The following is a 12,391-nucleotide window of genomic DNA, read 5'->3' on the forward strand; positions in this document are numbered from 1 at the left end:
ATCCATCCATCCATCCATCCATCCATCCATCCATCCATCCATCCATCAATTATCTTTACCGACGTCTTCTTTTTCAGGTTGCGGGCGTCACTGGTGCCCATGTCCAGCAGTTACTGTGTGAGAAATAGAACTTTCCTACTAAAATTTGAAAGAAATTTGAAAAAAAGGTTTGTGTGCTCAGGATCTAGAAGGAGTTCAAAGTGAAGACCTTGGCTGTTCACTTCAGAAGCCAGTTGAGCATCATTGGTTATCTATATGTTCTTGCAGTGTCTTAAAATAGAAGTTTACCTCTGTGAACTGGGCAGGGATCTCATTGTTGACCCAGAAAAAGCTGGGCGGGTTGTACGTGCCAGCTGGTCTGAGAGCAGCTGGTGATCCCACAAAAAGGAGTTTGATAAATTCTGGGCATCTTTCCTCTTCGGATTGCTGCTGCAACTGTTACATGAACTGAAAGATTTGGAGAGTGCATAATAACCGTTGAAGGAAACAGAAATGTTGTCATTCACACAAACTACACTATTTGTATTCTTTCCCTTCAGCTGCTCCCTTCTCCGTCTGTCTGTCCTCAGGATGAAAATCTGCATGATGTGTTACAGTTGGTGGTGGCTCTGATGTCTGAGCACCCAGCTTCCATGATCCCTGCTTTTGACCAGAAAAATGGAATTCGGTAAGCCTCTCATTTTGCTTCGTTACAAAATGAAAGAGTGATTTACCAAAACAAATCTAAGCTACAGTTTACTTGTGATACAGGACTGTGTGATGTATAAATAATGCATATGCCCTGGAAAAAAAAGACAGAATTTTTTTTTTTTTGATAGGATGCGTTGTTGAAAAAGCATTTATTTTGGACTTATATAGGAAGCTTATTCTAAAAGACAACCATCCAGTGAAGGCATGTCAGTCAATAAAACCATAGTTTTGTTTTTTCTCCTTAAGCCTATTTGCTGTTGCTAATTTCTACTCGTGTTTTTTCAGGGTAGTCTACAAGCTCTTGGCCTCTAAGAGTGAAAACATCTGTGTGCAGTCTCTCAAAATTCTTGGTTACTTCTTGAAACACCTGGGACACAAGTAAGCAACCAATAGCAACGTAGACTTTAATTAACTATTTTATTAGTTTTAATTAAAAATTAACCAATTCTCACATCTGAGAAAATATCACTTTAATACATTTTTATACCTGTAGTCTGCAGTCGTGTTTGTTGTCTATGCCTTATCAATACCACAAATACTAGCACGATAGAAAATGTATCATAGAGTGAGATTCACAGACAGAGAGAAAACGATCTCCTTCAACAAAGAAGCTAGCAGAAAATCTTGACAAGGTGCCAATTTAGCAAATTGAAGTGTTTCACTTTGTAGAATATGTCATGTTATGACTTTATGTCTTAAACTCATTAATTCACATAGAAGCAGAGTGGAAGAGGTCAAAGTCACTGTCTCATAAAGTAACATAAATGAAATCCCAACCACAAGGATGTCAGCAAATCATGTCTATACTGTACATGAGAGATGAGGGGGGGTGCCTGTGGCCAGACAGCTCATGGTGGTAAATGCAGGATGTAAGAGTGCATGAGGAGGATAACGAGTTGCACTTTCCTCACAGCAGGAGCAACAGGCCATGTTAATACTGAATAAAGAATTGGGGGTAGACATAAGCACACCACCTTAAGTACAAATGAAAAGCCTGTAAACAATGTTTACAGGCTTTTTTTTATTAGATGCTAAAGTGCAGTCTGGTTTGTTGTGCTTCCTTAAAGTTTTATTAATTTGTAATGTATATTTATTTGAATAGTGAAATAAATAGTGAGTGTGTTGAATTAAGAAGTCCATCCATCCATCCATCCATTATCTTTACCCATTTATTCCATTTTGGGTCACGTGGGTCGCTGGTGCCCATGTCCAGCAATCACTGTGCGAGGGGCGAGGTACACCCTGGACAGGTCGCAAGTCCATCACAGGGCCACATAGAGACAAACGAGACAAACAACCATTCACTCTCTCACTCACACCTAGGGACAATTTACAGTTACCAATCAGCCTAACATGCATGTTTTTGGTCTGTGGGAGGAAACCGGATTAAGAAGTCATTCTGGAAAAAGATTCTTGTATAGCAACTGATTTAGGAGAAAATGAGAATAATAAGAAACTACAAAGTTCCTGGAGAAACTTCGACGGGGACTGCCACATTGCTGCCAATTCATTTTTTTTTATTTGACAGTATTGTGTGTTGGGGTTCGTTCTCAGCTACCATCATACCAAATTTAAGCTCAACATGGCAACAAATCAATGAGGTATAGTCATTTTTTTTCTTTTAAGCTATGGTAAACATCTTGGATTTTTGCTTTGGATTCAGTATGTGATGGGGAACGTTCTCAACTATCACCTCACCAAATTTCAGCTCAGCATGTGTAAAATTACTTATTTAAACCAATTTAAATGGTGGTCATCTGGAATTTTTACATTTTAGTTCAGTATTTAATGTGCATTGCTCTCAGCTGCCACCACACCAAATTTCAGCCTAATATCTGAGTGATTTATAGTATTTTTCCTGTTAAGCTCAGGTGGCCATCTTGGATCTTTGATTTGCAACCAAAGTTGACTGACATGTATACGTTGTATGTGAATCATAAAAGATCAAAGTCTGAGTCAGGGTTTCTTTATTTGTCATACCCACCACATGTACATGTGGTGGAATGAAATTGTGTGCACAGGGTCCCAGTTACATCCAACATAAGTATAAAATGTAAAAGAAAAACAGTAATAAGATCTAAGATATGAACTAAGAAAAATGCTAAACAAAAAAAAATATGCTAAGCACTAGTAATACAAAAAACAATAAGCCGGACAGCAGCACGAACATGAGTCTGTGTGAGCAGATGAGTATGAATGAACACAGCAACATGAAACAGATCAGCAGCAACATGATGTGATTCTTCACAGTGATTATTCTGGTTAGATATTCATGAGTCTAACAGCCTCAGGGTAGAAGCTGTTCCTCAGTCTAGTGGTTCTACACTTAATGCTCCTCAACATCCTGCCTGAGGGGAGCAGGTCAAAAAGTGTGTGCTGGGTGAGTGGGGTCCTTCATGATGCAAGTAGCTCTCCTCCTGCATCTGGAGGTGTAATGTCTGTGATGGTGTGATGTGGTGGTTGGAAAACTTTGTTTGATGACCTACTGAATTTTCTTCAGGTACCTCTCCACACTAGGTCATGTGACCTCACAGTAGCAGTTAGAGGGTGTGAACAGTTTCGACAGGTATTTTGAATGGGGGAAAATGGCATATTTGTTCACAAATTACGTTGCCATGGTAACTCAAAATGCCAATGAAAGTAAGAGCACACATCACGGTGCCGAGCCAGTCATTTTGATTTAATATTTGTGGGGGTACACATTGAGGTCTGGGCCACATTAAAGTTGATAGAAGAGTAAAACCCTTTTCAGGTGGATGATAATAGGTGGCTGTCTTTCTAGGCAGTTCCCAATAAAGGAGTGTGAAGGGAGAGAATGAAATGCATAAATTATTTTGGCAGTGACATCATGGAAACTCTGGCCAAGTAGGATTATAAAAAAGCCTAAATACAATGGTTTAGGTTAATTTAGATTTTTAGCATGCCTTTGACTGTAAGAATGCCTTCTCTCTCCAAGCAGAGTCCTTAAATGTTGTCTCACTCATTGGTCAACATCCACTTCTCAGGGTACTTTCATTTTCACATTTTCTAAACTGTTAATTCAAAATAAAATCAGTCAAAAAGAGAATGACCTTGTATTTACTCATGAAAGCATTTCCAACAAGGCTCATCTTCTATTTGATTAATCCGAGCCTTGTTGCTCTGCTCAGCTTACTATGCATCACAAATCTGCCCTATTCACTCTAATTTGTGGACTTATACCATTGAGAGAAATGCTGCTCTTTTCTGAAGCTTCCACTTTGCCAGATAAACCAAGTACAAATTATGTTGCTTTGTTAGGAATGACCTGACTTTTTCAAGCCGTGGCAGCAGAATAAAGCAACTTTGGGTGAACATTGTGACAGCATTCCTTGTGCTGTGTGCAGATGCAGTTTGTCACAGTCAAACTTATTCACCTGTGGTATGCCACGGTACTTTGGAGCCGCTCCTGCTGACAGGCTAACTTCCTTATCCACACACCTTCTGCAAAATTCACCCAATTTATGACAGCAGGCACTTCCTGACACTTGTCTCCTGAGCCTGGCTCCCTGTGGGTTTCAATAAGGATGCAAGCTGATGGTACTCTCTGATTTCTGGGGCTTAGGAAGTTCCAAACAAACCACTGTACCATTATGTCTGTGTGTCTGTGTATCCACAGAAGGAAGGTGGAGATAATGCACACACACAGCCTTTTTACTCTTCTGGGTGAGAGGCTTATGTTGCACGCCAGCGCTGTGTCTGTTACAACATATAACGCCCTGTATGAGGTAGCAAAATGTTTCCTTCTCCGTTGTTCTAGCATCATTGTCATATTGGTCTTGATGTGTTGGTAACTAAAGACGTCTTGCGCTTTTTTCTCCAGATTCTGACAGAGCAGGTGTGCACGCAAGTAGTTCACAAACCTCATCCTGATCCCGACTCCACTGTCAAGATTCAAAACCCCAGTAAGACTGATTTCATGTCGACTTACCCTTTTAATTGTTTGTTAAATTGACTAAATATGCATTATTTTTGTTTGAATGCACGTCTTATCAGTGATTCTGAAGGTGGTAGCAACTTTACTGAAGAACTCTGCTCCCAGTACAGAGATGATGGAGGTTCGGCGGCTATTCCTTTCAGATATGATCAAACTTTTTAGCAACAGCCGAGAGAACAGACGGTGAGCAAGATGAACACACTTTTCGTTCTTTTTATTTTACTGAAACTTTTTTCACCCACGCTATTAATTATTAATAAATAATAGAATTAAAGGGAAAAATGCATGTTTTCTCTCTGCTTTGCTACATTTAGTAGGCTAATGTTGATACTAAATAAACTTTAGATATGCATATTTTCTGCAGCAGATGGTTGTGCAACTGCTTTTAACAGTTGCTCTTTCCTTTTTTTTATTTATTTCTTTCTTTCTCATGCTCATCCATTTCTGTCTGATATACAAGCACACAGAGAAAATAAATAATCATAGCTCTTGAAAAACATTGACCCAAATAAACACACACAACTTAACTTTATTGTGGAAGTGTGCTTAGAAATGGCATAAAATTGAATTAAATATGAAAAAAACTCACTTTATACTTCCATTTCATTCTAATACTTAATTTTATAAACTGAATACACAATTATTTAATGAATAATAAGTTATTCCCTGAATAATTGTTTAATATATTATTCACATTTTCATTTCTCACTCAAATACTTGTAAAAATATATTACATAAATTGTTTTTGGTCTTGTGAATAATGTGAAAATGTGGTAGTGTTGAATATATTCATTTAATGTGTATTTGTACATTTTAGTACTTCAGCTAAAATAGGCCAGCAAAAAATTGACACTTTAAAGTAACCTTTTTTTTTTTAACCTCTTTCAGGCAGATTATTCACTCCTTTAAGAGATAAACTGTTAATGTGTGAACACCTGGCAATCACTGCTTAACTGAAAATAATAAAATAAAATAATCTAAAACATGAATGGGGGAAAAATACATAATTATGAGCTGATGGGAGACTGACAAAGTGAAGATTCAATACAATCCGCTCACTTCCTTAGATAAGTTTTACTATATGATTTTCTTTAATTTATACGAACGTTTTTGTACAGTCAACAACTTCTATTGTGATATGGTGCTATATAAATAAACCAAATTGAATTGAATTGAAAACTAATATTGAAACCCTTGATTAAATATTTATTGAAGCTACAGTCCTGTAAAATTTCAGAAAAACAAACTAATCTCATATGCTGCAAGAGCAAGGTAAAGACAATTATATCAAACACCATTGAATAAATTTCACAAGAGGAGGGATTCTGATTTAAGATTGAAAAATAAATATTTAAATACATATTTTAAAAGTTGTGTTGGCAAATGAGAGTTAGTCATTTTACTTGAGGATGTGCCAGTAACTAAGATAAAAAAGAAAAAACATTTAGAGATGGACATTAATGGGTTCTGATTAGGGATGCACAATATTGGATTTTTGGCCGATATCCAATATGCCCATATGTTAAAACTTATTTGGCCGATAACCGATGCCGATACCAAAATTTTATACACGTTCCTTTGTCAGAACATATCCCTCTTATTTAGGCTTATTTACTACACAAATTGAGCAACAGCTGTAAGAGCTGGTGACATATATTCAGTAACAGACATATGATATGCACAGCGCTTTAACTTGTATTAAATGAAAAGTGTTAAATGTTATTTATTAGCATTAGTCACTTGCGATGCTGTCTCACTTGTGGAGGCTTGTTCCAGGTTCCTAGCTGCAGTGTGGGATCCTCTGCACTCCTGTGCATGAAGGACAGACTTTTTAAGTTCAAAGTTTTTGTCTATTCATTGTGCCGTAAGACTAATCATGCTAACGGGGCTAACATGACGTCCAAATGTCTGTGGTAAAACTCACCCAACAAGTCGTGCTATTGGCTATTAGCTTCTCAATGACATTGGAAATGACGGCTTGTAACTCGGGTAACGTTACGTGGAAAAAATATCTCCAACTGCAGATGATATAGCAAGGCTCAATGTAGTCCATAAATCTTAGGAATTCGACATCCTCACCAACGAAAAATAAAACGTCCACACCGCTGATATTTTGAATTTTCCTCTCCGCCGTGAGATTGGGTAGGCGCACGTGACGTCATCGTGACATCGCCGATGTCCGATATCGAAATTTAACGCTAATATCGTCAGATTCCAATACCATGCCGATAATATCGTGCATCCCTAGTTCTGATAATGGTCAGATATAAAAAATAAAATAAATAATGTGCTACTTAAACTCTTAAATTTTGGATTAATTGAAAATCCACCTGTTACTGCAAGTTCCTGGAAGCTGATTTTGTTAAGCTACGAGACTTTTTGACAGAAGACGTTATACATGACGGTCCTTTGTTACATAAATCCAAGTAATCATTGTTTGATTTCTCAGCAAATAGTTCAGAGTTAACCTAATATTGACCTGGACCCCTTCTATCTGGACCTTTAATCCTCACTCCCAGACCATGAGTTTCACTAAAGCAAAGACGACACATAACGCTGAGCAGCATTTGTACTGTATGGCCTCAACTGGGAAGCACTTTGGTAAACTTCAGCTGCTTCTTGATGTGCTCTGCAAACAAGCAACGTTGGCAGATGCAGATGTGTGGCTCTGAGTCTCAGAGATTGTTGTGATGAAAATGACATTTTGTTGCTTGCTTCTGTGAAATTATTAGCAATCTAACATCAGGGCACACTTTATTCAGCTGAGAAGGATGAAACTAAATTGAATTTGCACACAAAGCTCTGAACTTGTCAGTTATATTCAACAAATTCAGGTACATTTAAAGTTTATTGTGTTAAAGAAAACTATAAACCCAAAGAATAATATGTGTCTAATAATTGTGCATACAATTTACTTTTAATCAAACTATGTTAGCTCATCACTTTTTTTATTCTGACAGAAGAATATTATGAGTGAAAGTTAAAGAAACGACAAGCCAAAATTAGGTTTTAGACAGAGAAACCAAATACAATATTTTACCTTCTTCTTCCTCCTCTTCTTCTTCTTTTGCGTCCTCCTCCTCCTCATCCCTCCTCCTCCTCATCTTCTTCCTTGTCTTAATCTTTTTCTTCATCCTTGTCTTCTTCTTTTTCTGGGGACTTAAGAAGGTTTAATGCACCATGTCTGATCAGGGAGAACTGCAATACAACAAGCTCCTAATGTAAATACTTTATTTTCAGCTTGTCCTTGATCGTGCTTTTAACATTATGTTAAATTATTGTGTAAATAAAGGTATTTTTTAAAATCAAAATCATCTTCTTTTTCTTCTTCCTTGTCTTCTAATGTACATTGCCAGGGGTCAACTGGAGGGCTTGGGCATGCTCCACTAGGTCCAAAAACAAGTACCTCAGTCTTTTTTTTTTTCATTAAAATGCAGGAAGTTTAGGGCCATCCAAGCTTTAAGATCCTCAAGACACGATAAAAGAGATCATCATCATCTTCATCTTCTTCTTCATTAAAATGTATTATTTATCAAACTCTTCTGATGATGACTTTTAATGCCTTGTGTGTTTCAGATGTCTGCTGCAGTGTTCTGTTTGGCAGGACTGGATGTTTTCTCTGGGCTACATCAACCCTAAAAACACAGAAGAGCAGAAAATCTCTGAGATGGTGTACAACATATTTCGTATTCTGCTCTACCATGCCATCAAGTACGAATGGGGAGGATGGCGTGTGTGGGTGGACACTCTTTCCATAGCCCACTCTAAGGTAAGTACTGTACAAAAGAGAGAAACACTGACCTCTGCTGTTTACTATTTTGTCAAGAATTTTCTGAACTTCGTTGCATTGTTTTGTAAATGCATGCTTGTTTTCATCACTGACGTTTTTTTTTCACAGGTGACATATGAGGCACACAAAGAATATCTAGCTAAGATGTATGAAGAGTACCAACGTCAGGAAGAAGAAAATATCAAGAAAGGAAAGAAGGGTTTGGTCAGCACTATCTGTGGCTTATCTGCTCAGGCCTCTGGTATTAAAGGTGTGATGGAGATTGGAGAAATGGACGATAACTCCCAAACACCTGAAAGTGAGACAGAATACGAGAGTGCAGACTCGCGCAACCTGCTGACTGAAAGGAAGGGACCTGAAGACGGTGCTGTAGATGGTGTCAGGGTTGAAGTTCATGACCTGCTGGTGGACATCAAGGCTGAAAAGGTGGAAGCTACAGAAGTTAAGCTGGATGATATTGACATGTCCTCTGAAACTTTGGGAGTGTCTGAGAATGGACCACTAGTTGAGGTGGATTCTCTGTTGGATAACGTTTACTGTGCTGTTGTGGGAAAGCTTGATGGTAATGTCAGCAGTATGCTGTTACCAAAGGACAGAATGGATGGCCATAGTACAGCCCCTCTTATCACTCTGGATGATGACAAGGACGGCATTCCTCACAGCGATGACTTCCTGTTTGGCAAAGTGACAGGCGGTGTAGAGGACAAGCTGCTGCCTAATCTAAGTCCAGCTGTGCCTCTGGTCCTGCCCAGTGCAGAGCTGCCTGTTCACACTAACCCAAGGGACGAGTTTGGCCTTCTGGCTCACATGACAGGAAGCTCCTTGCCCAGCATCCTAGAAAAGGATGAGTTTGACCTTAAGACGGTTCTTGAAGGTATCAGCTCTGTCACAGGAACTGAAAATGAGAACTCCTCCAAAATCTCACAAGCCACTGAAGGTTCATCTGGATTAGTTTCCTTGTCTGATAAGAACATAGATTCAAGCCATACTCCTGACACTGCAAGATCAGATGATGGCAAAAAGAAGGAAATGAAAAAGATTCAGACTACTGCTACTACACAGGTTAGTCTTAAAATAAAGTACTATGTGGGGCGGCTGTGGCTGCATTTTAGAGCAGTCGTCCTCCAATGCAAGAGTTGGGGGTTTGATTCCACCAGCAGTCACATGCCGAAGTGTCCCTAGGCAAGACACTGAACACCTCATTGCCTCCGGTGTGTGTTCCATAGGTGTATGAATGTGATAAAGCTCTGATTATTCTTTGTACAGATATAGTAGAGTGCTGAATAAATGGGTGAATGAGGGCACATATTGTAGTGCAAAGAACTTTGATTATCTTGGCAAGACAGAAAGGTGCTGTACAGTCCATTTGCTATATAGTTTAGTCATTCAATTGCTTTAAACATCTGATGCACAAAAGACCTGTTACTATTTAAAAATCTATCAAATAATTTGGAGAAGGTTACTAGTTCTGTCGCAATACAAACTATCGTAAGATTCTGACGCAAGAAACAGTGTAGATAATTATGAAAGTAGAAAAACAAGTAGCACACAGAGAGGTTGAGCAAGAAAACTAAGGTTCTTATCAAACTGCTGTGGCCTCTCCCTGGTTTTATATTAGCAGACCCATAGAGATCATTTATTTGCATATTGTGAATGTAATGAGGACAGGAAGGTTTGGTGCACATCAGATATCACCCCTCAGAGAGTCAGGAAACTGGGTTGCAGGAATAGTTGGCTAAGCCAACATTAGGGAGACAGAGAATGTTATTCTCAAGCAACTGTCTGGGATTTGTTTATTACTCCCATTATCTGTGCTCCTTTTCAGAGGTCAGGTTCTTTGCCTGACCTGGGTCACCAATGGCAGGGCAGCAGGAAGCAGTATTTATTTATAACCTTCTCTCTGCAGTTGCATAATTGCCCAGGCTGTATTCATCTCTGCTGTTTTTTAAACAGGCTTTTTGCAGCACCTTGCTGACTCATTCATCTCATTTTAGAGGTTACATTGAGCATAAATTATTTTTCCCTGTACCAACAGGCAGAAATAAGTTATACAAAAGCTGTTTTTTAAATGTACATTTTTCATGCATGATAAATATTATGGCAGCAGGAATCAATCTGATTACGAGTGATGGTCAGTACACTAGAATTAGTCAATTGTCTCTGTACTTTGCAGTGGACAGTAACTGTTTCTGCCTGTTAAACTGCATTTGTTTGAGTGATAAATTGGTCTTCCATCAGAGCGTGCATGGACGTCTAGTTTCTCAGACGGAAAAGGATATATGTGTGGACCTTGGCTTCAGAGCAGGACCCATGACAGAGGAACAGCGACGCCAGTTCAGCCCTGGTCCACGCACTACAATGTTCCGCATCCCAGAATTTAAATGGTCAGCCATGCATCAGAGGCTGCTCACCGACCTGCTGTTTGCACTGGAGAGTGACGTCCACACCTGGAGAAGGTGTGTGTGAAGTGATCTATGTGAACTTGAAAGATGAGAGCTAAACATAATAATGGTAGCAACTCTAGAAATTATGCTTAATGTTTGCTCTGTGATTATTTGAATAAAAATAGGTAGGATTAGCTTATGTGGAAATAACAGTTGTTCTCATATTTTTTTCCCTCTTCCCTGTAGCCACTGCACCAAATCTGTCATGGACTTTGTTAACAGTAATGAGAACATCATTTTTGTGCACAACACCATCCATCTCATCTCCCAAATGGTGGACAACATCATTATAGCCTGTGGAGGGATATTGCCCCTTCTTTCAGCAGCCACCTCTCCTTCTGTAAGTGCATTTTTCTGACTTTCGTAAAATGAAATATTGCCATCTAATGGTTGTTTGTTTGAACTGCATGATTTGTTTAAAAAAAGAACGTGTTAGTGGAATAGATTTGTTTAATGGTTGGTGTTACCTCTGAGTGCTCATCTTCACTTTGCTTTAGTTAATTCTGGGGATATTAATGTAGAACCGTTTTTAGGCCTCTAATTAACTCTGTGTACCATTCAGCTTTCCTTTAAACATTTTTTAGACTTGGACTATTGTAAATAGTATTCTTGATTTTTTTTTATTTTTATTCCTGAATTTCTTGGATTTATTCTTTTTTTTCTGTGCATAACTAGAATATCAAGCTCAGTATTTATGATGCTCAAAGTTATCTTTCAATTTTAGTTTACCAGTCTTTAATACTAATTCTGTATCAGAGACTTTACCCACGACAACAATAATGAGCAGTCCTAGCTTTTTCCTTATGTGCTGCAATTTCTCGGTTTAAATTTTTTTTTACCCTTATTTGTTAAAACATGACCCAATAACAGCAATGAATGCTTTGGATGGAACATATTTTTTAATCTATACTTTTATTTTGTGTTATTTGCCCAAGTCGGAGTTGGAGAACATCGAGGCAACACAGGGCATGTCCTCAGAAACAGCCATCACTTTCCTGTCCCGTCTCATGGTTATGGTCGATGTTTTAGTCTTTTCGAGTTCCCTCAACTTCAGTGAGATTGAGGCAGAGAAGAACATGTCCTCCGGTGGCCTGATGCGCCAGTGCCTCAGACTGGGTAAGATCTGATCGTATGACTGTTTGCATGTGAGTGTTAGTCCAGAGGGGTAGTGAAGAATTACAGTGTAATTATTTGATGTTTGTACATTGGAGACTGAATGAGCTGGTGAACGCCTCAATAGTATTAATCGCGCACAATCTAATAATTCCTCTAAGCCCTGAAAATCCTCTGTTTGATCAGCAGAGCTAAATGATTTAAGAATCCTCTGGTCATTGTGTAATTTTACAACGCTGCCGTTTTTACTTTTGAATTCACAATTGGTATGAGGCTGGTTTGCATGGCTATCAGGTTGTTTTTGCAAATGGTATAGGCTTTTGTTGAGTTTTTCTTTTTAAATGATCTTTCTTAGACTCTGAGCTTTTTTAATTGCCCATTTTCTGTTTTTCACTCACC

General features: G+C 38.5%; 1 protein-coding gene across 1 annotated transcript in view; it reads left to right on the forward strand.

Moving 5' to 3' along the window:
• nbeab (neurobeachin b) overlaps positions 1–12,391 on the forward strand; it is a 249,282-nt gene that overhangs the window by 102,881 nt on the left and 134,010 nt on the right. Inside the window, exons 15-24 of the mRNA XM_037677882.1 lie at positions 570–667; positions 976–1,068; positions 4,328–4,436; positions 4,532–4,613; positions 4,705–4,828; positions 8,222–8,414; positions 8,544–9,497; positions 10,674–10,891; positions 11,066–11,219; positions 11,815–11,995. Coding sequence (XP_037533810.1) covers positions 570–667; positions 976–1,068; positions 4,328–4,436; positions 4,532–4,613; positions 4,705–4,828; positions 8,222–8,414; positions 8,544–9,497; positions 10,674–10,891; positions 11,066–11,219; positions 11,815–11,995 — 2,206 coding nt within the window. The remainder of the gene's footprint in view (positions 1–569; positions 668–975; positions 1,069–4,327; positions 4,437–4,531; positions 4,614–4,704; positions 4,829–8,221; positions 8,415–8,543; positions 9,498–10,673; positions 10,892–11,065; positions 11,220–11,814; positions 11,996–12,391) is intronic.

The sequence above is a fragment of the Nematolebias whitei genome, chromosome 6 (assembly GCF_014905685.2).
Source record: "Nematolebias whitei isolate Nwh7 chromosome 6, NemWhi1, whole genome shotgun sequence".
NCBI lineage: Eukaryota > Metazoa > Chordata > Actinopteri > Cyprinodontiformes > Rivulidae > Nematolebias > Nematolebias whitei.